At 37.8% G+C, this 25,669-nt stretch overlaps 1 protein-coding gene across 1 annotated transcript in view; it reads left to right on the top strand.

The window, feature by feature from the left end:
* The window catches only part of LOC113492022 (Down syndrome cell adhesion molecule-like protein Dscam2), a 32,960-nt gene extending 8,570 nt beyond the window's left edge, over positions 1 to 24,390 (top strand). Inside the window, exons 6-32 of the mRNA XM_026869297.1 lie at positions 363 to 582; positions 1,140 to 1,287; positions 1,602 to 1,768; positions 1,851 to 1,941; positions 2,027 to 2,205; positions 2,279 to 2,424; positions 2,667 to 2,802; positions 3,642 to 3,761; positions 4,498 to 4,683; positions 5,245 to 5,386; positions 5,683 to 5,840; positions 8,304 to 8,541; positions 9,959 to 10,098; positions 10,560 to 10,630; positions 10,876 to 11,125; positions 12,476 to 12,657; positions 13,305 to 13,428; positions 13,769 to 13,898; positions 14,854 to 15,038; positions 15,633 to 15,809; positions 16,475 to 16,704; positions 16,863 to 17,175; positions 17,262 to 17,490; positions 20,516 to 20,622; positions 23,534 to 23,683; positions 24,129 to 24,200; positions 24,290 to 24,390. Of these exons, the coding sequence (XP_026725098.1) occupies positions 363 to 582; positions 1,140 to 1,287; positions 1,602 to 1,768; positions 1,851 to 1,941; positions 2,027 to 2,205; positions 2,279 to 2,424; positions 2,667 to 2,802; positions 3,642 to 3,761; positions 4,498 to 4,683; positions 5,245 to 5,386; positions 5,683 to 5,840; positions 8,304 to 8,541; positions 9,959 to 10,098; positions 10,560 to 10,630; positions 10,876 to 11,125; positions 12,476 to 12,657; positions 13,305 to 13,428; positions 13,769 to 13,898; positions 14,854 to 15,038; positions 15,633 to 15,809; positions 16,475 to 16,704; positions 16,863 to 17,175; positions 17,262 to 17,490; positions 20,516 to 20,622; positions 23,534 to 23,683; positions 24,129 to 24,200; positions 24,290 to 24,315 (4,317 nt within the window). The 3' untranslated portion in view covers positions 24,316 to 24,390. The remainder of the gene's footprint in view (positions 1 to 362; positions 583 to 1,139; positions 1,288 to 1,601; positions 1,769 to 1,850; positions 1,942 to 2,026; positions 2,206 to 2,278; positions 2,425 to 2,666; positions 2,803 to 3,641; positions 3,762 to 4,497; positions 4,684 to 5,244; positions 5,387 to 5,682; positions 5,841 to 8,303; positions 8,542 to 9,958; positions 10,099 to 10,559; positions 10,631 to 10,875; positions 11,126 to 12,475; positions 12,658 to 13,304; positions 13,429 to 13,768; positions 13,899 to 14,853; positions 15,039 to 15,632; positions 15,810 to 16,474; positions 16,705 to 16,862; positions 17,176 to 17,261; positions 17,491 to 20,515; positions 20,623 to 23,533; positions 23,684 to 24,128; positions 24,201 to 24,289) is intronic.
* Positions 24,391 to 25,669: the final 1,279 nt, after the last annotated feature.

The following is a 25,669-nucleotide window of genomic DNA, read 5'->3' as shown; positions in this document are numbered from 1 at the left end:
ATGACAGCCGAAATCGGCAACCGTTGAATATTTATGCGAACCGGCGCTCGACGCGACGCAACGCGCTACTCAGCTGAAAAAATAAATATATTTTAAGCCAATAATAAATGAAGCTATTGGTTCAGTTTTGCCTAATTCCTTTATTTTTATTGATTGGTATTCCAATCTAGGATTTGCGTCGAATGCAAATTCGTTAATATACCGTAGCTGATTGGTATTTTGCTATCTGACAAAAACTTCCAAACATACCTGCCACCGCCTTTTAAAATTGACTCTTGCTTTCGTGGAAGAGGGATGCTACTTCACGCCTGTTAGTTCCCATTCCCGATTCTTAAGGACCAAAATACCTTCTTGTTATACAGATGATAGGCACAGGTGGTACCGGCCACCTGAACTGCTCGGTGCACGGTGGTCGCGGCGGCGGCGTGACGCTGAGTTGGCAACACGAAGGCCGTCCATTACACGCGCCGCAGCCACGCCTTGCCCTTGGTCCAGTACGGTCCCACCACGCCGGCCTCTACCAGTGCACTGCTCATGATCATTCCGATTCAGCCGTGGCTGGTGCCGAGTTGGTTATTGCTGGTAATAATAATGTATTATTTATGGTTTTGGAAGAACTTGGACCTCCTAAAACATGCAAAGAAGAATGATAATGCTTGATGTTTTTTTTCCGAACAAAATTCTTCCCGAATCCTAGTCTTTTTTGTCCGACTTAACTGTTTTTATAACGTTGTTTCAATAATGTAGAGAATATTTATAATAAAACTAAACTTAAATTTCATACTACTTACGAGATGATTGCCATATACAGGATGAAACCTATTTCACACTTACGAAGACGTACTCGAGAATCCTATAATAAATTGAAACATGAAGCTCGTCGCTTTGCACTTCGCGCTTCTACAAACTTCAGCAAACGTTTCACTTACTTCAATAAATTGTTTTACAATACTCAATCCTACATCCGTATTACATTTGTAGGTACTTCATAGTAATATTGATATATCACAAGAATTATCATGCGTGTTCTAGTAGTACTTTATGACTTTGACTGTTAATGAGCAATGATCTAAATTAACCCTATCTTAGTTCACATCCCTGCAATCTGTGTCAGTGTTTATCGTCACCCCGCGTTCCAGACAGGCCGCCGCGGCTGGTGTCGACGTTCAGCGGAGCCGTCACCAGAATCGGACAGAGCATTGTCATAAGGTGTGCGGCCACAGGTGTGCCCTCGCCTCGTATACTCTGGACTTTAGATGACAGACCGCTGCCGGCTGCGCCAGACAAGTAAGTCACGAGATACATTAAATATCTCCTTTAAACAAAAGTGGTGATTTTCCCACGTTTTTATAGCTTCACTTTAGGTTAGATTTTTGTAACTCAAGTTTGAGGCACTTCCCGATAAGTTAGAAGTCTGAAATTTTCAGGATAGCTTCATACCCGATGACAATTCAATTTATAACAATAAAAAGGGGTCGACAGATTTTGATAAAATTTGAATGGAGTGACATTTAACAACTTGGTGGCTATTTAGATTTTTGAAATCTAGTAATTATTTCATATTCCACGATAGTTAAAGTGATTTTTTGAATGGTATACAGGTATAGTGTTAATACTAGAGCTGAGTCGGTACCGGGAAGCGAGGAAGGCACAATCGTTTCTACATTGAGTGTAACAGTTAGGACAGCGGACGAGGGTGGTCGATACGGATGCAACGCCACTAACTCACAGGGTTCTCATGCACATCAAGCACGTTTAAATGTATATGGTGAGCCCCCACATAAAATAAGACTGTAATGGTATTAGCAATAGGTTCTACTTTCAATAAATGTGCCTTTTTTCTTTATCAGGTCCCCCAAATATCAGATATTTACCAGCATTACACGTTAAGACTGACACGGATGTGACAATACACTGCCCATATTCAGGATATCCTATCAAGTGAGTACCCAAACAAAAAAATATTCAAGTCACTTGTCTCTTTATAGGACTTGACAAAAATACATAATCCTTTCGTACATTTTAGGGAAGTAGTTTGGCGTCGAGAAGATGGTTCTTTAGTAGAAAATGTAATGGACTCGAGTGACGACCGAGGAGTTCTAAGACTGAATGCAGTTCGGAGCGCTGCAGCTGGAAGCTACACTTGTGAAGTGAGGGCTGAAAGCGGGGAGCTCGCTCGGAGAACAGTGAGACTTGAAGTCCATAGTAAGATCCACAATATTTCTACTAGTTTACTTCCTCATTGACAAATAAATAAACTCCTAGTTTCTACCAACAGAACCGCCGAAGATAGCACCATTTCAGTTTCCGGAGGAACTTGAAGTAGGTGGCAGCACTCAAGCTACCTGCAGTTTAGTGTCAGGAGATAAGCCTATACAGTTCACTTGGCATAAGGACAATTTGCCAATACCTTCGATGCTTAAAGTAAGTAGTCCCTCGGTATTTGTACCAATAATTATGATAGAACCAACACTGATGATGGAAATTCTAGATAAAATTTGTTAATAGTTCGAAGATTTAAAGCGCGCGAATGATTAAGTTTCCAAGTTCTTCCAACGTCAGTTCATCCCAAGTTATTGAATACACTGAATTAAAAAGAAAGATACTGCTTTTTAACGGTTAAACAATACAGTTTCGTTCGTTTTATTTTCCATTTTTCGTATCAGGTTGAACAGAAAAACATGGATTTCTTTTCTCTGCTAATCATACAAGACTTGACGTCGGCACACAGTGGCGAGTACACTTGCAGAGCCACTAACGACTTCGGAACAGTTAGCCACAGCGCCTCGCTCATTGTCAAAGGTATTTATTGTCTTACTCTAAAGGTAGCACAACTTTAGCAAAGAGGTTGTTAATGGACCCTAGACTTACTTTTTCCATAGAACTAATTGAATAGATTTTAAGCGTCATATTAAGGAAGTAACAGTAGAGAAAGCTCTTTGTTATTAGCATTTTTTATAGCTTGCAACTTGCAATATTTTATTCGTGAGAATTCTTAATTTTTATTATTTTTTGTGACAGTCTCGCTACTCGACGTACGTATTTCACTCACACTAGTTGTTTTCATTTAAGCGGCTTACGTTCTGCAATGTAAAAATTATCGACAATATGCTTTGAGAATTTTAGTTTCTAGTTATTTTTAGTTTTTCCCTTATCTTAATTTTATTTACAGAGATCCGTTTGTTCAGGGTCGGACCGAGACGGAGGGTCCAAGTGGTCTCCTACATTATTTTGCCATCTTTATGATCGCATTGGGAATATATACATTTCTATAGTTTAAGTTCCTCAGATTAATGTTTAATCTGGTCGGTCAAACTTTGGGATTTGTTAATAATTTAATGAACTTTTTTTCTGTTGAGAAATTATCAAATGACTCCTTCCGCTTGGTTGAGCGGAAAGCAGTGTCAAACTCCTACTGACTAAAACCCACCCAAGTTATTTCCTTTGGCTTTAGTGTACGGGGCCACGGTAACCAGTTCGAACAGTCCCGCTACCCCGGCTGGCTAATGACCTAACCTTTAATTGACACGCTACTGGGAGAAAGATTTTCGCAAAGCTGTTCTTTTGACTGTTCTATCTAGCATCTACTTCTTTATTGGTAAGAGGGCCAGCGTAACATATAAAGCAGTCTCTCCGTACAGAATCGCCGACGTGGGTGTGGCGGGCGCAGAACACGTCGGTTTCGGCTGGAGCTGCCCTACTCCTCCCATGTTCGGCAAAAGGACAGCCTACTCCTAGAATATCATGGGAATATTCTACAGGTAAGTAATACGGATTTTCTTCCTTTAGGTATGCTCAAAGTAATTCTGATCCGTTTCATTTCAGGGCTTGAAGTTCAGGGGAGCTTCAAGCCTGGGCTTAGGGAATCGATTGTTTAGAAATGCTGATTTATCATTTTTTTACATTTATATCAATCACGCCGAAAAACTAAATAGGAATTATTTTTCGAATTATCGTTTATACCTCCATTTAATTGCATGCATAACGTCGTAATATATGTCATATCAAAGCGACCAACATTCATTGTGTCGCGTTGTCATTAACGATTTCATGAACGCGTTAATTCGGCTAATGTGGAAATCACATTTCTGTGCTGGCCTAATTTCAGGTGTTGACACAAATATGAACAGTTGCAAATATTCATTTACCCTTTAAATGTTTGCCAAAATATGGAACAGCGTGGTGATCAAAAATAAGAAAATAATTTATTTTGTCTTTTAACTGAGAAACTGCAGCTCATACTTGTAAATAAAAGCAAATACCTAATAACTTTATTGCCAATTTTGGCTGCATATTCATAATTTTATCTTAGATTATAAAAGAGTAATTTATCGAGTTTCTTGCCGGTTCTTCTCCATAAGAATGACACTTTGGAATCGCGCAACTAGAGTCATCATTGTAAATGAATGGAAAACGGCCTACTTGAAATAAAAACTTTTAGTTTTAATTTTGATTTTTGAGACTAGATTAGAGTCATTAACACAAACTAACATACAGATGGTGACAACTGGCGACACGTGTTATGGGGTCAGACAGAGGCCACTGACACTAGTGGAGGTTCTGTTCTGATAGACGGTACAGTCTGGCTCAAAGCTGCCAGCCCCGAGCAAGAAGGATGGTATCGCTGCACCGCAAGAGTCCAACACTCCTTCCTACACCACTCCTTCTACCTCGACGTAAGAGGTAAGCTCTAAAACATAAATCCTTTTTCTCCTTTTATTATTTCGTAACACGCCAAAGCACTGAGACCCAACATATTTTTACTTTTTAATAATAGCACGGTACTCGGCGAGCGTTATAAAATTCATATACGAACTTTATGGATATGAACTCAACTTTTCCCTCTTGTTTTTTGTTTGTCGTTTATCTTTGTTTTCTGTCGTTTCTCTACGCTTTTATGTACAAGTATCCACACGTGTTGTTGCTGGGTATAGTAAATAATTATTTTCATTGAATTGTGTTTTGAATCACCTTATAATTTTGAACTACAGGAAGCTCGAGAAACATTTTTTCTTATTAAAATAACTAGTCTTTGTGCAAAAAAATACAACAGCAAAGTTGACACACAACCTACATATAACAAAATCTTTATAAAAAAAAACAAACATTATAGTACCTAAATTTGCATTGAGAAACGATAATCACGTCCAAAATACTATATTTTAGAGTCTAAGGTAGCACTCTAATTCCAGACGTTTAATTTTAAACCCTAACCCTTATAGTATAGAGTCCTAAATTGAACAGAGCCTCCAAGACTGAGCCGAAGTGGTAGTGGCGAGACGCGATGGGTAGTGAGAGGCACTACCGCTCGCCTCTCGTGCACCGTGAGAGGCGAGCCTGAGATACACGTGCATTGGACACACGACTCCAGGCCACTGTCACTGCAGTAAGATGTTTTAATGTATGCTTTATTAATACTTCCTTAAAAATGGTGGGAAAAGTCGTGCGGTTGAAGTCCGTGTTGTGGCTTCGATCCCTTTCTATGTGCATGTAAATTGATTGTTTGTGGAACCCCCTCCATTTTCCAAAAAAGAAAAAATCTACTTGGAAACCTTATGGTTGTCACCAAAGTCTAGTACTTTGGTGACAACCACTTTTTGACAATCGCTTTTTCGTGCGTTTTGACCATCAACAAACTTTCGAAGTCCTTCTCTTGAGTTTTTAAATAAGTCTATTCAATAGTGGTTCGGGAGGAGTAGAAAACCGGGAAACAACTGCAGGAGCGATGACGTCAGAGGTGACGATACCTCATGCAGGACCAGAACATGCTGGAGAATACCGATGTCTAGCCAGAAACCTGTATGGGAGCGATGAACTCGTCTACCGGTTATTTGTCAAAGGTAAGTCTTGAAACGACGAATGAATATGGGCTGATGATGATGATGATGAAGTTTTGAAACTTCATATAATTGTATTCCAAAAAGGAGAGTCTCATACGACGATTTTATAGAAAAAATAAACAAAAGAATAATTTATTGATAAATATGCGTAGTTTATTTGAGGTCACATTGGGTCGACCTTAGATCGACTTTCAGTTTTAAAGGATTTAACTGCATTTGGTTTCGAGTCTCTCGTTATCAGACTTCCTTGACCCATTCTCCGAAGTACATGCTTTAGATCCTCTTGCTTTTTATGATAGATCTGACTTGGCGCAGTAACTTGCTCTTCTCATGACATCTTACGTAATTACGTAACAAATAATTCTGTCAACCTTCGTTCAGAGAAATCAAAAAGTTTGAAGAAGAAACTTGGACCTTCTATAAACTGCTAATAACACCCGCGTCGCGTCATAGTAAGGACATTCTGAAATATAATTTTCTACATGTTGTGCTGCAAACTACAAAACTTCCATATACTCAGAATATGTTATGCAGCATGTTATGTTACACCATTTTATAACACGCATTATTTCTTCAGAGTGTTACGACAGCACTGGAACACGGCAACACTACAACGGTCTTAAGTTTATTTTTGTACTGGAACATGTTTTCACGTCTTTTTAATTTATTTTGTTGGATGATTCAATGCATTTTCCAACACGTCTCCATCATTCATTCAGTTTTTCTGTTCCGAGTGCTGTCTACAAGGAAGAGAACAAAGAGGGTTTAAAAATAATCTATTCATTATTATTTTTTGGTGTTGACCTTAATTGAGGCGTATTTTTTGGCAGAATGTAGTTCTAAATGAGTGCATATAGATGGACAGTAGGTATGTATGTCTGTATTAAATGAACAAAACTGCGTGGATTTGATATAAAACGTTGCTGTCCAAGGCTGTAGACAGACGAACTGCAGTTCTATTGCAGCCGTGTGAAATGTCTGAATGATGAGGTTGGATTGCACCTAAAATGACAGTCTATGTAGAGTCTTACACGTTGTGTTATAAGATCGTCTTTTATTTTAAGAATTAATTCTTTGTTTATCTACATTTCTCCTATCTTAACAAATTTTCCTTCATTCCTGTGGCTCTTAAAATACACACAGAAACAAAAGTTAATATAACAATACAATCTAGTTGCTGGTACATTCAGTATCGTCCGGCCGTCATGCACTCGCGTCGAGGGCCATAAACCGTAATGTGCGCCCGCGATAATACTGAATACGTGGCCCCACTGTTAAACTCACTGGAAATGTAACACCAGAAGTTCCATTTTATCAGGACAATGAAGATTACCTAAATGAGTTTGAACGATGGACTATGGTAGCTCCCCACGGTCGGTGTATGAAGGATTGCAACGCATTGCCATACACTGATACAAAAATGCGGATGACGTAGCACGGCGGTTTAGGTTTAGTCAGCTTTAAGAGTCTGACACTACCTATTTCCATCTAGGTCCATGAGAAGTCCCCCGAGTTAAAAGACATAATAATAATCGACTTTGTAGCTGGATAGTATTCGATTTTTAAATACGTATGAAACTAATTTAAGCAACTAGATTTTCTGACTGCATAACATACTCTTAGTTTCATGTTACGTTAAATAAGAAGATTATATTATAAAGATGTTGACCTGTTTTTCACACGTGTATTAATATTGACGTGATTGAGAGCATCTTTTTAAGCATCATTTTTTACCATGCAAATTATGCAATATAAATGTGAGAAATAGATAATCTTTGATTAATAATCGCATTCAATACATCCTCAGTTTTAATTGTTAAACGCACAGTGGTCCTTCTGCCCGAACATTCGTTGTCCTTCTGCTACCCTTACGAACATGTAATTTATGTCACACGATGTTTCGGTTATGGTTATACATGGCGTAAATAAAATATAGCTGGTTTAAAATTTTGTTCCCCGGCCAGTGAAGTATGCGACAATTTGTCGACTTGCTGTATTTTTTGCCCACGATTGTTTAATTCGTATTCAACGAATAAAAGAAAATTACTTTTATTGTAATTCAGTTTTTGGAACTAAGTGTATGTTTTTTTTTTATTTTTGTTCTCAATCTACTTAATAACTTTTGCCGGACTGCATTGAAAACCAGTATAAAGATTATGAGTTTTCTCTGGTTTATGAACATTTCTAGTTATTTTGCCCCGTCGGTCATCTATTTTTAGTTTCGAGTATTTTGCAAAAAGCGTCCTATTAACAAATTCTACATTTTATGGATTAATACAAGTCATAAAAGCTTTTTGACAAAAAATTCTTTATACTCGCGTTTTATATCAGATGGTCATCTGGAACCTAGCACAGTTCTTGAGCTGTGTCGGCAGGTGTGACAGTTTTAATGTTTGGGAAACCCGTACTACTATTTCATATTACCTTATTCCCTAAGAAACATAGTAATTTTTTGTTAAACAGAGCGTCCAAGTGTGCCCGAAGAGATGCGCGTCTCGGAGGTCTGGTCGCGCAAAGCCCGCGTCACGTGGCGCGTGGCTAGAGGCGCGCTCGTGTCGCACTACTCGCTACAATACCGCGCCTTGACGCGCGACTTGTCACACGCACCGCTCGACGCGCCGCTCCCACCGCTGCTCGACAACTGGGACACACCAGACGTCTTAAACGTCACATTGGCTAACTCCGATTTACTGCATATTGCGTAAGTTTGCACTATTTTTATATTACTTTTGTAAGCCGAGTTTATGACTTGCTATTTGTGTGTTTGCTAGAGTATTCATGCTTCAGACGCGAGGCATGATGAGGCATGATACAAAAGTGGAACATTTCTACGCAATTTCGTTATTCGCTATCAGCATCGATAAACGCATTCGCTTCTTCCATTTCATTTTATATTTTTACATCCAACACAAATTACAAGGTAATCAAATCATTAAAAAGTTTTGATGTCTTAAGACAAATTATCGGTAAATATCAAAAGGAAACCTTCAATGTCAAAATTATGAGTGATTCTGTAAAGTAATCTTTCAAAAGTCACCTTCGCTTATTGTTTCGGTCTATCTGTTGCATTAACTTATTACTTAATATATACACTGTATATTATCTCCATTGACAACGATGTCGTAGTTTCAAAGTCGTTAAGTCGTGATATCTGCAAACCTTGGAGTTATCTTCAGTATGACATGTATACAACTTTATTACCAATTGATACCTATCTGTTTTAGTTTGGAACTATTCCCAAACTTGGCAGACTAAGTTAATTAGTGGTATATCAAGTAAAGGCAACTGATAAATTTATTGCTACATTTATCTTTGATTAGGATAGCGCAAAGTGGATTTTGTAATATGGCCGATTTTAAAATAGGGGCTGATTTGTTTTAGACAGATTTGTTTCAAGATGTTTTCTTTTGAAGTTAACGTAAATAGTAAAAAAAAGTTTTATGCTAAACATCAAAAAGTTTTTCTGTTTATCGAGCTTACTATCAATGCCTAATAAAAACTATGTCTGTACCCCAAGTCGTAATAGAAATAAGTACCGAGTGCGGTGTAGCAGTTGCTTCGGATTTAAAGTTTAATAGCTTTTAGGCCAACAGGGAGCCCTGGAATTTTATAACGCTTTGTACAACTTGGGCACTCGGGTAAAAAATCAAGCTCAACCAATTAATGTTTCCGTAAATTTTGCAAAGTTAATTTCCAGTTTATAATACTTTTTTCGTAATCGAGATGCTTAAAATGTTAAAGTGCCTATTGCTCATTAAACTTAAAAGGGTATCCGAGTTCTGGCATTTTTTTGTAAGGAGATATTTTTTATTTTGATATCGAAGGATGGGGGTTTTCTTGCCTGTTCTTTAGGGAAGACGCGTTTTAAAAACTCGGTATAATAATTGAAATGAGATCATTTATTCTGTAACTAGAATCTACGCTGGGCTTGACATTTTCTATCTGACTACCCTGAGAAGAAATGTCAAGACAAACTCGGGAGCCACAGGCTTTTTTAAAGATCAGTAATTTTTTAAAATGCGAGTAAGGTGTAAAAAATAATGCAGATTCAGAGTCTAATGCTGAGAGTAGTCCTTCTAGTTACTATAGCTAAAGTCCAATACGTATGTTGTTCATAGTTCGGAAGGACCAGGGCGCGCGGGCGCGTCCGTAGCGGGTCTGTTACCAGACACGCGTTACGCTCTACGTATGGCAGCATACAATGATGTCGGAGCGTCATCGTACACCACTCCATTACACTTCACGACCAGGGAAGAAGGTAAAGAAACATAAGTGTACATGTCAATGAAACTGAGAAGGTGATGGACTAGATGAGTTATTATCAGCATATAAATGACCAACTGCTGAGGATAAGCTAGACATAGGTGCAATAGCTCTTATTTGTAGGTACAAATACACACTTCGAAATGAAAGTTTCCACAGTTTGATTAGAAATCCTGGTACCTATAAAGGTATTACTTACTTAAAGCTCGGAGTAAATGAAACTAAACGAGATTTTCCGCCCATTAAAAAACAGTAGTCTGCAATTTCCGCAGGAAGCTTCGTAAATGCGTGTAGATCTGTGGAATGTGGTCCTTGTTCAAAGAATAAAACTTTTTTAAAGTTTGTAGAACTTTGAACGCTAGTTTATGGTACTTAAAGTTCAATGTTGTATGACAGAAGACGATGTGAGGAAAGTTTTTTTGTTGGTCTCATTTCTAAGTTCGTTTTTTTTTGCAGCACCGGGAGGAGCACCTCGTGACATTACCGTGCGGGCTTTAAGAGCTCGCGAACTTTATATTACGTGGCAGGTAGGTTTTACGAGTATATGGACTTTCATACGAGAATTTTACGTTATAGAAGGACAATGTAGTCGCTTTAAAAAGTTTATTATTCACGCCATCGTGGGATATCGCACAAGGCGTTTTTTACTGGTGTGGATTATTGACTTGGTATTCAAGTTACCGAATACTTTGTAAAGTATCTAATCAAAAGGTCAAAATTTACATAACGTCAATTAGAACTAAAACAGTTAAAAATGCAATATTCTTTCTAGCCGCCTCCTCGTGAGACATGGCACGGTACTTTACTTGGTTACACGATCCGCTGGTGGGAGGTCTCAGAAGAAGGAAAAGGTACTTTGACTGATAGCCCTGGATCTGAGAGTGGGGCCAGTGCTGATGCCACTAGTACGACGCTGCGAGGGTTGAAGGCGGCGACGAGATATGGAGTCACAGTCAGAGCGTATAACGCAGCCGGCACTGGACCCCTCTCACCACCACATTACCGACACACACTTGAATCACGTAAGTCTATTCAATAAACAATCTCCTAAATATTATCCAATGAGATGGAAAATTTACTTAATTGGCAAACAAAATAAATTCTAAAGAACATCAAAAACAACTAACAAACAAAGTTAAATCCGATTCATTTTCCCAATAATCGACTTCAAAGCGATATGAAATCTTAAGACTTCGGGAAATTATGAAGATCGATTTCTCAAGGGTTAAGAACAGTCAGCCGCAGAAGCGTATCGGAGTTGAAACTTGGACGAGTCAAGTTTTGTCGTAGTGGCGTAAATAACTGAGCTCGGCTATCGACGTGAAACGGCGATCGTAAATTTTCCCATCAAAATGCAAAATGGCTTAATTGGACTGTGGCCTTCCCGATCTAGGTCAAACGATTCAGTACAAATTGATGGCACTTTTGTACTTTTGTGTTCAGCAATTTTATTTCCTCTTACAAAAAATAGAAAATTCAAAACAATTCTATTTTAAGCTTCCATATCTCGAGGCAAAAAGAAATATAGTTTCGATTGGCTGTCCGTCCGGCCGGTATTGCAATCGATCAGAAAGGATTACAGTGAACCGTTCCTTTTCAATTACACGATTTATTTTACCTGTTATTTGTGTTTTGTTTGTTTTTGTACGACATTGTGTAAAAACTATTTAAACTTCTTAAAGTAATAAAACTTACTAACTTTTCTCAAAACAATAAGTTTTTTCACAAATGTTCTTTTAGTACCTAGATTATACAACAAATTTTGTTACAAAGCCTGACAAAAGTGGAAACAACTTAGTTTCTACTAACAGATTACATTGGCCTAATTAATCAGTCTGATTCAAACTCCTTTATCAAGTGATAAAGCTTAATTAATGCTTTCCATAAATTAGTGAGATTAACAACCCTTTTGTACAATTAATCTTGAAGATTGTTATTAAAGAATCGGTTTGAAACAATGAGAATACAAAAGCTTTAATAATGAGATTGAAAATAATTAACGGGAACAACTACATGGTTTTCGGAACAGGTTTTCTCTTAGTCTTTGAATAAACCTCATTATTAAACGTCGTTGGTCATTCAGTATTTGAAAATGAAAACATGTATCATATTATCGGCTTTTGTGTTATTATGTTTTGTTTTAGGTGCGTACTAAATATTGTGTAGCGATGAATGTTTAGCAATGGTATAATCAGAAGGGAAGCCAATAGGAACTCATAGCCTTTTTTCTGTTTTTGTAATTTTATCATAACGGAACTTTTTATGAGTACGAAGTACAAATATCATGAACACTCCTGAACTTTGGTCTAGGGGGCTCTACTCCCTTATTTAACACAAATACGATACTTAATAAGTAAGATACTTCTGACCAGCGCCAACCGGGGGCCCAGAAGGAGTGGCCTGCATATCCAGCGGGTCCACATCGCTCCGGGTGTCATGGCGTCCTCCCACCATCGATACTAGAGGAGGGATCATCACGCATTACACTCTGCAGTACACTAGGAGAGATGCTGACCCCATGCTGCCCACTCAAGACGCATATTTGCGGATACAGGTTTGAACTTTCAGCCTTTTATAGTTTACCTAGATAACGGGTTAGGATAACAGGTCTGCCTGGGATCGCGGTAGTTTACATCGCGTTCTCGTGACCTCAGGTACAAGGGAAGGGTGTAGCACTCCGGTGGTTTCAGCCGGTAGGAGTCCAGCACTCTTCTCCGCCTTTCCCAGGGCGCAGAAAGTGCCTGAGGACTTCCCCGTGTTAAAAAAAGAGGATAACAGGTCTATATTACCAGCGCCTTAAACAAGACTTGTGGAATCGAGTTCGCGTAGGATATAATGTTAATTTGTGTCTTGCTTCACTGATGCAAGTCTTGTTTTGTTTTGCCGATTTAGAAAGGGGCGTGGGTAACGGTAACAGGCGCCAAGTTTCAGAGCCGTCAAGGTCTAGAATCTACTCTCTCTTGTTGTGCATGAGTTAAATACTGTTTAGCTATCCGGGCTAATAGCCTTTTTGCAGGCACTGGTGGTAAGATCCCAGGAAAGAGTTTTATGCGAATAATTAAAGGTAGATCATCATTCCGCTTTCCTCCTGACTCAGATGTGAACGTTACTATAACTGAAATTGGTGCAGATTCTATTTCCTTAATTGTTTTCGAGACGTGAACTTTGTACAATGTACTTATTATAACGTTGTGGTCAAAGGGTGAAGAAGCAACAGTTTCCCGTTTAACTCCATACGCCGAGTACGAGATCCGAGTGCGTGCGCATAACGCGGCCGGCGACGGTCCACTGTCAGCACCTCAAGTGTGCAGGACTGATGAAGATGGTAAGTTAACAGCTATTGATTTATTAGTTAATAAGTCAAACATAGTACAAGAAGCAGTGTTAAGAAGTGGTAACATAATACTTCGTAGAATTAGGAGTCTTTCAGAAAACAAATGGTTTGTATTTTTTCTTTAGTAGCAAAATTATGTTATGGGTTTAGTCTTAAAAACTAAACATAAGGACTGAAAACATTTTTATATCGTGAGAGTGGTTCATATTTAAATGATAGAATGATTTACAAACGCGTATTTCCCAGACTAGTTTTGGACCTAAGTAAAGATCGATTTGATGAGATTTCCTTCTTCCAAATTATTTGAACTGTTATATCGTTTTCCCACTAGTACCCAGTGCCCCCGGTGGCATGAAGCTGATAGCTCTGGGTGAACGATCACTGCGAGCTTCTTGGCTTCCACCTCCAGAACCCAACGGGAAACTCACACACTACACTCTTCACGTCAAAGATCTATCCGGGTAAGATGTTTCAATTAATATTTCCATGATTCGTTCAAATTTTTCCTAGCCTTATGTGACTATTCACAGGTTCGCAATTGTTTTCAAACCAAACCTTATTACAAATTGAAGTTAGTAAGCATTGGTAATATCTCCAAGTAAGAAGATATTATGTTTCATTTGTTTAGTTAGTATAACAGTTTATATCGAAGCTAAACAATTTGTTTCTATTATTATTGGAGTATTCCGGGAATTCTGCGCGGGAAGTTTTTGCCTAAATTGCTCACATAAGGGAAATATTTAAGTAATAAGCTTAATCTCTTTCCGAATTATATTTACTCTGATATTAGAAAAGCAATTACCTGTTAAACCGTTGTATGGACAGGATAATAAATAATTCAAACTTCTACCTGACAGGGGAACCAAAGTTTACCGTTAATCAAAGTTAAATACCACTTGAATTGAGCTATTTGTGACCGGCTCCGTACAGTTAGCCAGTCCAACTAGTTGTTCTGGTAACTAAGTTGTGTTCTGATGTTTTGGTCAGCCGGGACTATGATTTGGTTGCAAGCCAAGAAATTGCTTTAATTGCCTCTCCGAATGTAATGAAATTTAAACTTTATGGAAGTTATAATGGTGGTTATTAAACAAATCTGTTGTTAGGGAAAACATGTTTGATCTTCTGATGTTTTTACGGCTTAAGACTTTAGACAACGCACGTATACGGCTAGCTATTTATTATGTTTGGTGAAGTATTGTCGTCATGTAGGCATGCTCTTATACGTACAATTGTTTCATTCATTTTATTAAAGTCCATTAAAGGGGAAAGGTATCATAATTATGTGAAGCATAGGAAAAGAGTAAGTTTCAATCAGTGGTTTAGTATTGCGTTATGTGTCCAAAGGGATTGACGTGTTTAGATAATCTACAATCAAATTATTTTTGCCTAACCGTCGTTCATAAAAAAAAATCTTAGGTCGCAAGAGCCGAATGTAACTCGTGTGAACCCGTGCACGGAGGTGGAAGGTATCACAACCGAATGCATGCGGACCATGCGAGGGTTGCGCGCTGGAAGGACATACGAGGCTTGGGTTCGCGCCGTTACTGCTGCAGGAGAAGGACCTCCTTCACCCGCTGTGGCCTGTCAGACCAGCTCTCTGGGTAAGTTAGTAGTTAGAGTTATTATATGCTTAGGTCATAAAAGCCGTATGTCTTGGTACAGATGTTGAAGTTACTTGCGTGTGATTTTGTGTGTACAACTATAGACTTTCTTAGTTTTGAGGAATGGTGCATGCACTTACTGCGGTATACTAAACGAATTATAATGACTGAAATATGGAATAGATTGCCGTGCTCCTAGATTATCCTTACAGCCTATTAATAAATGCTGTTAGAAAATCCTAATTTATGTCTGCATCCTAATTTACGTGAAACTCGTAAATAGATAGACGACAAAGACTTTGGGCTCGAGTTTCCTCCGTCCTTCCCTTCAAGGCGAGGGACGTCGGTTGACCCCAGCGTCATACTCGTGAACGAGTTGAAATGCAATTCTTGATCTCTGTTATTCACAATTAGTTATTTATATTTGATTATTTCTCACGACCTCGAAATTCAATCTCTATCTTTATGACTTTGTAAAAACGCTATTGTTCCATGTAACGAAATCGCAACTTACCACTTAGTTTTTATAGCAGCTTTTTCTATCCTTTTTTTCAAGACCTTATACATACTTAAAAATAAATGAATACCTCTTAGCTCCGGCCCGGATCTCATCATTCGGCGGCGTGGCGCTGGGTGCAGCGGGCGGCTCGCTGTCCCTGCGCTGCGTGGTCGGCGGCGCTCCGCCCCCGGCCAAGCGCTGGCTGCGGGGGGGCGCTCCCCTCCACCCGCGCCCACCCTTCCACCTCGACGGAGATGCGCTACTTATAAGAGGTAATCGCTTCAAATCAGTAACTACATTAAAACTCCTTGAAAAACTTTGCAAGAATATTTTCTTAGCTTTTTAAAGTGAATAAAGTATTTATGAGGATTCATTCTTGGTTTCTTAGGTTGAAAATACGTTCTCTCTGTATTATGAGTTTAGATGAAATAGTTAAACTTATTTTGTAAAACCTACCAACCGGCTTAACGTATTTTAGTAGGTTCGGGTTGTAATCATAATCCTATTTAATTTTAACGGTATTCAACAGTTAACATGGCGAAAATCAGTTTGTCCATATTGTTTAACTAAAAGGGTTCAAAAACAATTAAATACCCGCAAAATTAAGGAACATAGTTGTTTTAGACCTTTATGGTTCGAAATCAAATAGGCTGACATGGCAAATACGCCAGTTTCAATTTAACTTTACAACTAGCGGCCGGTTGCTACGATTGTTATGAAGCCAAATATTGTTGATGCCTGATATTTTCCGACCCGTTTTCTGTTTGTAATCAACTTTTTAAAACTACTGCTTGATATACTTCAAACAATTGATTTGTGTATTCAAAGCCACTTGTAGCTTTCAAAATAACTTTGGATAGATTTTATGCCAAGTAATATTTTGGGAACTACCGAAAACTTAATGGCCCATAAATTCATAACTTTTCTTGTCTCATAGGTTTAGAACTCTCCCATGCCGACAATTATACGTGCGTGGCGGAGAACCCTCACGGTTCGGACTCGGCTACTTGGCGTGTGATAGTCCTGCGACCTCCTGCTCCTCCAGGCCTTGCCTTACTTGAAGCAAGGTCTAGGGAACTAGAACTTGAGATCAGACCGGCGCCCAGAGCACCTGGACATGCTATCCCCAAGACGTATACCTTGCACTGGCGTTTGGCGTCACCAGAGGTTAGTACTGTCAGGAATGAAATTGTAATGAGATCCATAGATTTACGTATTTTTTTTTATTCCACAGTTATAAATTTCCAGCAGTAAAAGATCAATAAATTTGTATTTTTTTGCCGAAACATCATTTATCAAATTATAACTCGTAAAATTCATTTAAGGGTGAATGGCGAAAACAATTAGCTAGTCCCGGTCCAGTCACACTGTCAGGTCTCAGATGTGGCTCCGCATACCGAGCTTACGGCGAAGCTGGAGGTGCTCCCGGACCTGAATTGGCGGTCAGGACGTCTGGTGGCCCGCCCACAGCTCCCCCAGATGTCAGATGGATCAGGGCTAATGCGACACATGCGAAGTTTGATACGAGCGCTTGGACTGACGGTGGATGCGGTCCCGTCGCGTTGAAACTGGAATGGGCAGGGTCTGGAGTGGCCGGCGCTAGGGATGTACCTGTTGGAGGAGAAGTTATTTTGGGAGGTAAGTTGTGGAATTTCATATATCACTAAAATCAGCATTCGAGTTCTTCTACATCCAGTAGTCTCCATAATTTCATATTATCTTAGGTCTGACTCCTGGGTCACGGTACCGCGTGGCCGCTCGCGCGTCAAACGAGGCGGGTTGGACTCGGGAGGTGTTTGAGTTCGCGACGCAAGCCGCGGACGGCCACCTGGCTGAAGAGGTCGATGCCCCCTTCCCCGCTACTGCCGGCGAGCTGGCGCTGCTACTCGCTCTGTGCGCTGCACTCTCACTCGCCGCGCTCACTATCCTCGCCATTTTGTTGCGAAGGAAAAGGTACGTCATTATATTAAAGCACATTTTGGAATTTCCTGAAATTATAAATGTAAGTTTGGACTGTTGCCTCTTTCACAACGGTTTTTGAAATGCTTTGAAAAAGAGAAGGGATTCTAATGAATACGTTTTCCAACCTGTTTATTTTTACACGGTACCGTAAGTGGTAAATGAAAGAACTTTTCAGTTATGTTGAGTAGCCATGTACAGTGTAATACAAGAAAAGTATGTTATCATAGTAATTACCTAATGGAAATATTTTATTGCAATTTTAAAACTGATATCGGGATTTCAGGCAACTGAAATGACAAAAAAGCCAAAATAAAAATGAATTTACTGCAAAAGTTTTAATGCAACGGATTTATTATAAGTTTCGGTTGTAAAATCTATTTTTGTAACGAATATTGAATTTTTCGTAAATTTTTTTATGAAATTTTCACTCTATTTTGTTTGTAATGCGAGTTTCAAATAAAAATGTGAATTATATGAAACCTTTTAACGTGTCTAAACCAGACTAACAAATTACATTAAAAAACGCCCGATACCTACCTAGGTATGTAAATATTTTTAACAAACTTCAAAGAGATTAAAAGGTAGCTTGATCAAAGTCTATATTCTCGGAATCATTAAGCGAAGTATAGAAAATATAATTAGTAGGAATAAAGGTGGGTCTTCACTCGCTGGCATTGAATAGAGAAGTAAAGGGAAGTGCTCCTACATTGTTGCAGTTCTGTTACGTAGGGTCTACCAATTCATGCATTCAATTTAATAGATTCAAATTTGTCCTGTATAAGTAACATTGAAGTTTTTCTTGCCGTCGTTTGTGTATTAGATGATTGCGATGAAAATTAGACAGCGAATGTCTGGCAAGCAAACTAGTAAATGCCTAAGTTTATAGGATTTCATTCTTAAAGTATTAACGGGTTTTATTGACGTACTTATAAACAGAGGTTATCCCTTGTTATAAACCCGAGGCAACAGCTTTTGCAAGTCGACAAGTGATCTTTACTTGCAGGACGCTATAAGGTTGATCATCACCCTTTAATATCGACACACACATGTAACTCACACCCACTTCCTCTGACTTTTCTGATCCTTGCTCGTTACTCGTTAGTATTTGCGCTCTGTGCGTGACAGAGTGCTAACATAAGCGACGTCACATCGACCCTTTTCACTCGCCTTGACTTTGAAGAGCCGATCTGACGTTTGCAAGTTTTTTTGACTCGCCTGATTCGTTCCACGCCAGATTTGACATGAGAATGATTGTGAAAACATTTTTGGCTGTCGAATATATTAATTTGATGTAAAAAGGTTTGTTTAAATCGGATTTAACGTGCTTGATGAGAAACGTTAATTAACACGTTTTTAGCTGATTTAAAACTCTCATTTAAAATTCTACGAGCTCTGGATTACAGCAATAAATATGAATAACGTAAAACGTTTTCTATTTATAGGAAATCAAATAAGGTTTTACTCATTTATTTATCCACAGATGCTTTTTTGTTTACTATATTGAAAACAAACCAGAGTAATCCATATTTAGCGATATTACTCATTCAGAATTTATAGCATATATATTTATATGGTGCGTCATACATTAGCTTCTACTTTCAACTTTTGGTTTTACTGTTTTGCAACTTTGTTGGAACGCTGCCGGGAACTTTCACAATTAACGAAGACTTTTGATCATGATTGATTCGTAAACATATTGTACTTTCAAACTTTGTAACCTGATTAATTAAATTAATACATAAATATTTAAATAATCTCACAACTACGGGTATCGGTCTAAGTCCTATTACGACTGGAAATTCTCGTGTATTTTTAAAAGGAATATAAATGCATACAAAAAAATTGCTCTAGCGAAACACATTAAGTCCATTCATAATTAAGAGTATATTCAGCCAGTGCTGTTATAAAATAAAGTTAAAAACCTAACGTTCCTGTATGCGGAGAAATAAAGGGAGTTTGTATTTTGCCGGGGTGGAAGTTAATGGTCCTCCTTGCTCTAACAATCATTACAACTTTACGAAACAATGGCAACGGCATTCAGATTATACAGCCCGTAAAACCCGGAGTAGTTAGTGAATCAGGGATACTGGCCTCTACTATAAACGATAAAATCGCTATTCCTTACAAAATGCAAGATAACAGGTATCTATGAGAAGGATTTGAGTGATTTGATTTCAGTCTATGGGTACCTAGTGAATTGATAAGTGCAAATGTCCGGCGTTTGATATCAAAGCTTATTGTCAAAGACTTGATACTCTTTTCTTATCGTCATAGTGTTTTTTTTTATAGAACGAGTAGCAAGCTACAGTCACTAATCCTGCTCATATCTTACATAGGGCGGGAATCACGGTATATACGTGTTACGTCATAAATCCAGATTCAACATAATATGAAGTATGAATATTCTGGTTTTAAATAAATGGCGTGTTCGAACACTTTGAACTAAGCGTGACCCAGATACCTTTTGTGTAACATTGTATAGCCGATGCACTATCGATAACCATTTTGATAATGAAAAGTGAACATTGAAACTACGCGCGCAGAAATGAATTACTACGTGGCTGTACCTCTAGTGAACTTTATGTAGATAAATTAATTTGTTATAAAAGAGTGAGGGAATCTTTTCATTTTGAGTGAAATTCTGATATAACTATTTTATATAATTGAATCAGGATTTTAATAATGCTAGGATGTTTCCTTTGATACTTTTCAAAAATAGATAAATCTCAATTTAATTATCAATATTTCAATTACATTGATTCCTATACTCGTACATTTTCTTCTAATAGCCTAGTTGAGGCTACCACGAGAAAAACTTACACCACTTGTCACATGTACGATCCCTGAGTGTCTTATTCAAAGACCGTTAGTGTGGTCCACGAATGCTTGTCCAGAATCCGGGGGTGTCTTTGGGCAATTAACTTGAATGTTTGTGAGACCCTCGCGACACAAGGATGAAATCACTTAGTATGATAGTATTTTTTTTAAAACGTTAATAATTTTCTGTTGTCAAAAGGACTGACGGTGCGGTAGCAAGAGTATCGACGAGCGCTGAGAAGCCTCCATGCGGGACCTACAGAGCACCACAGCATCAAGCCACCAAGTTACCTCCCGACCCGCCAGGTACGTTATAATCCTGAATAAAACTATTTTTTATGAATAACTTTCCATCATGTACTTTACAGGATGTACTTTTAATTTTTTTTTACCTATTACCGAAAAGTATAGGACAAAAGGCATAAGTAGTGACAAGACTTCAGCAGACAAATTTCAGCTCTTATACTGCGAGCTAACTTGGTGAAGCGCCTGGTGCTTTTAGCTAGGGCTCGCATAGTTAAGTCTTAGGTTTACATTTTTGTATTTATTTCTCTTTTCTGGCTTTCTGCGTTTTAAGTAAAAGAGAATGTACCGTTTAGTTCAGATTTACATTTCGGCTAACCGAGAGCCTATTCACAATTCATGGCTGATTACACGTTAGGTTCGAACGGGACCTCAGAGTCCAACGCTCTCTTACATAAGAATCTAAACTTAATAAATGAAAAATAAACTTAAAACTTTCAACGTATTTAATAATCTTGTGTATTTGGCCGTCATTTTGTTTGGTCTAGTACTCTCTAGTAACCAGCTAAAGCGGATTCTGTTTCAAGAGATTTTCCGGAAAAACGACGATGTGCAGAAAACCGAATGGAAATGAAATCCAAACCGACTTTTGTAAACTTTACTTTTATGCATGAATACAGTGGAGAATATTGTTTTACTCTTTGTGAAGAAACTATAAAGTAAAGGGTTACTGAAATAAATAACGTAAAAGCTATACACGGTGATTTTTTAGTCGTCTTACAAAAACAGCCCAGTTCATGTATCCGACCTAAAATACCCCTAGGCGCGATTTTTTTTATTATCATCAACTAAGATATAAGTACGAAGAAAATTAAACAAGAGAAATCTGAAATATACTCTTAAAAATGATAAAATTGCCGCCGCCCGCGCCTCTCACCATTGTAATAAGGCTCGGACCGCACTCGCAACAGAGCTGTGTTTCTCAAAAACAACGAATTGCATAATAATATTGAATAAAAATTGCATTTTTTTTTCAAATCTCATAAATACCTATTTTTTTATCATGAACGTGTTCTAGTCATTGGATACATGAACTGGGCTGCTTTTGTAAGACGACTAAAAAATCACGGTGTGGTACCATTTAGTTTTTTGGTTTTGGTCAATCATTTTTTTTTTGTCATTTAAACATTCTTTGTCTTGCCCGCTTCTCTCCCAGTGTGAAAAAATGTTGTTGCAAAAATGTTTCAATGATTCCCTATATTGTGCCACTTCAAACCAGCCTTCGCGCTCTATAATTTTAAGAAGAGAAAATTCTTATTTACTCAATAGGCCATCCATTAGACATTAGAATTTGACATCTTTTCTTCAACTTTTTGCAAATTGCGGTCATTTTTTGGTTTATAATGTTACTTAACATTTTTGTAACGCGAGGCCACCTTACTCAAAACTTGTAACAAGATGACACTTTGTAAACTTTCCCCTTTTCCCTAAAGTTTTAATTAATACTTGACATTTAAATAGGTCATTATGTAGGGAAGGGCATTTGTTGGCCGTAAGTCTTACTTAATGTGTACTTTTTGAACATAAATTACTTTGAATCTATTATTTTGGTATCGATGAGATGTAATTTTTAGGGGTAGGTACTTTTTAGGGAGTGTATCGGAAAATAATTTAGTTTTTCAATATTATTTCTGGTTGCGCAACGATTTGGTTTTCAATGGTTAATACTTTTTTTTACTTTTATTTACCTTTCAAACTTAAAAAAAAAACATTTATTTGTGTTACTCCGCTTAACCAAAAGAATTTAAAATAAAAATTTCCTAAACTAGCTTAAAAAATCGAAATAAGATTATCGCGGGACTTAAAAATGCAAAATTTAATCAATATCTGAAAACGCAATACAGAACCTCCTTTTCAATTTAATAAAAGAATTTTCACACAATACAGGTATAGTAGAATGCTACTCGACAAAACATTTCATTATCAATTTTCTTTCAAAACTTGGAATAAAAGTTACTAAGAAAATGCGTCGAAACCTTTTACAAGGCTTTCAGGACACTTACTCGGGGGATTTAATATTTAATACTCTGGTTCCAATTTCATAAGTCCTATTGAGCTTCGGGGAAATGCTCGAATAACGCGAGTCAGTGTACTTAGGAGGTAATTAACAAAAAAAATTATCTTTTATTAATATTTTAAGCCTAGATTTTGTCCTCATAAAGTGTTTGGTTGAAAAAGGGATGTATTTTCATAGTAATATAACACATGACTACATTGCCTACAAAACATCATCAAAATCATAAACTAATCTAAATTCCAGATAAATGCTTTTAGCGTTTTTCGGTATGACTATTTTATCTATCCAATTCCTGGTAATAGCAGAGTGAACACAAAATTTTCTCGTATTTTTTTTATGAATCGAATAAAAACTACGATCGTGACACGTAGCTAGCTAGTGTTTGCTACGGCGTAGCTATTTCATAGTCGAGTATATAAATGAAATATTTCAGTTTCGTTTATATAGATAACTAGCTGTTGCCCGCGACTTCGTCCCCGTGGCTAAAAGATATAAGTTATGATTTATACCTGCCCTGTTTTTTTCACATTTTCCATTGTAACTTTGCTCCTATCAGTCGTAGCGGCGTGATGGTGTATAGCCTAAAGCCTTCCTCGATGAATGGTCTATTCAACACAAAAAGAATTTTTCAATTTGGACCAGTAGTTCCTGAGATTAGCGCGTTCAAACAAACAAACAAACTCTTCAGCTTTATATATTAGTATAGAAGTATGTGAAACTTCTTGCTACCAGCACAACAATTTAAACTTCAAAATATTAGCTATCTTTGTCGACACATATCACAGAAACAGTTTTCACAACGATCAAAACGATCTCTTCTCTCTTCAGCCACAACATTCATCATTAATAGCTATTTTAAAATAGGTTACTTTACCTTTAACTTTAATCTTCGTACAGATGTTTACGAGATAAGTCCATACGCGACGTTCGCTGGGGGCGCGGGCGTGACCGCGGGCGGGGGCGCGCGCGCCTACACGCTGCAACTGCGGGCGCTCGCGCGGCACGATGACGACGCCGCTCCCCCGCAGCACCCCGCCTGCTGCGACGGTAAGACTTGTAGATACAAATACATGCTGCTTTATAGATCGAAAAGAAAATGGTTGCATTATTATAGACTGATGATGGCGATACCTAAAATTTCCTTTGGAAAAGAACAGGTAAGAAACTGCATCAATACAGACTCGAAGATCGTCAACGCCATCCTACTCCAGTGTCTTGTATCCTCAGGTTAAAACGATCAAAACCTCATAAAAAACGTGTACGTAAACGTGTATATTAAGATGGATCATGGCTATTTAGCAGGTACCATAACTCGTAGCAACCTATTGTCTTGCTCAATGATTGAAAGCATTCGATTTTTAAATGGAGCAGTGATACTTGTGACACTATTTTTACTTGACCAAGCCTCCTAGCTTGATAGGGTAATGATAGGCTAGGGTAAAACAAAGAACTTTATTTATAAAAAATATTAAAATGCTTTGCGTATCTACAGAAGAAACGTGCGTGGATGCCTGCGATGCTCAACGCCGACGGAGACGCCGACGACATTACTGCCCCGACCACGGTAACGACATTTGTATTGAAATATAAGTATATCTTATATTTTGTAAATATATACATATATTAACAAAAAATATGTCTGTTTGCCCACAGGTTGCTCACAAGATTCAGGAAGTTGAGAAACAAAACTGCCAAATTGTTTAGTGAAAAATATCTAGTCAGTGTAATAATATAGTTAATTCGGTTATACATATTAATATGTATACAAAAATTTATACAATAATATTGTCTATTTATATTACGATGTTTTTCTTTACCTATTTTCCCGAAATTTTCAATAAAAGATAATGTTACACAATAAATATTTGAGATTATTTTTCCTCTAAGGTTATCAATAGCAATGCAAGTACAAAGCGAATATTTCTTTGAGCCGTCTGAGATAGCTACATAGAGTACATAAAACAAAGTAATGCTGAATGAATAAAGTGCAATATTTATGCACGGACAAACAGAAATACCAAATGATGTTGAGAATTTAGGAAGCTAGGAAGAATTGATTTTGCTATCAAAATTTTTAAAAACGTTATGTCGGTCTTATGATTTACATTTAAACTGTAATTATAGTATTTTTCGAGAAGAACCAAACTTCTAAATTACGATTATATCTGAAAATTTTGAGGCATTTACGCTGCTACTAAAATGCCTCATATTTCTCAGCTGCAACAACCTAAAACTCAGCTTCTTGCACTTTATTAATACGTGAGGCCATTATTACGCTCTCGACTGGGGTAATAAAGAAAATGCATTTTGCAATCAAACTACCATGTGATGATACCGGTAAAACTGCCGACGGTAAAAATGTCGATGCTACCGATAGTAGCTGTTAAAACTTGTTTAGTTCTACTCGGTCTCGCAACACAAAGAGTTCGGTAAATAGACTTAAGATGAGCAAAACTATTGGTAGACAAGTAAATCAGTGTGTCCATTACATTTATTTATGAAAATTTAATGAATTTGATTTGATAAAATGGTGAAAATTTCAAAAAACAGCCGACGATTAATGAGTGGACGCTAGACAGACAGCGGAGGCACATTTCGGTCGTTCTTGTTGCATGAACAGAAGGCATCGTACCATCATGATCCACGCACGTACGGCCGTTTCCATTTCGTTCAACACCTCAAAGTTTTAGTTGACTCGACTTATTCACAACAATACTGTCGACTGAAAGTCATTGAACACGTCCATTTCTCAAGATCGCTATCTTAAAATGCAACAGGTTATTGCTCTTCCCTTTAAAGGTCGATTTGGTTACTCGTAAACTTAAGGATGAAGTGTTATAACTGAAAGAAACGAGAATGGATCTTACCTTGTTATGTTTGCTGAGTTTATAAGAAAGCTGTATGGGACGGTTACTGGGCTGTAAAAACGACACATAAGTTTCGTCAGACTTTATATTTCTGGCCTTTATGAAACAAAATTATTCCTTAACTACGTACTTTGTACTTAGCTATAAAAACCCAAATTTAAAAAAT

Source organism: Trichoplusia ni, chromosome 3, assembly GCF_003590095.1.
Source record: "Trichoplusia ni isolate ovarian cell line Hi5 chromosome 3, tn1, whole genome shotgun sequence".
In the NCBI taxonomy this organism is placed as follows: Eukaryota; Metazoa; Arthropoda; class Insecta; order Lepidoptera; family Noctuidae; genus Trichoplusia; species Trichoplusia ni.
Note: the sequence above shows the minus strand (reverse complement) of the source record. Positions and strands in the feature narration are given on the sequence as shown.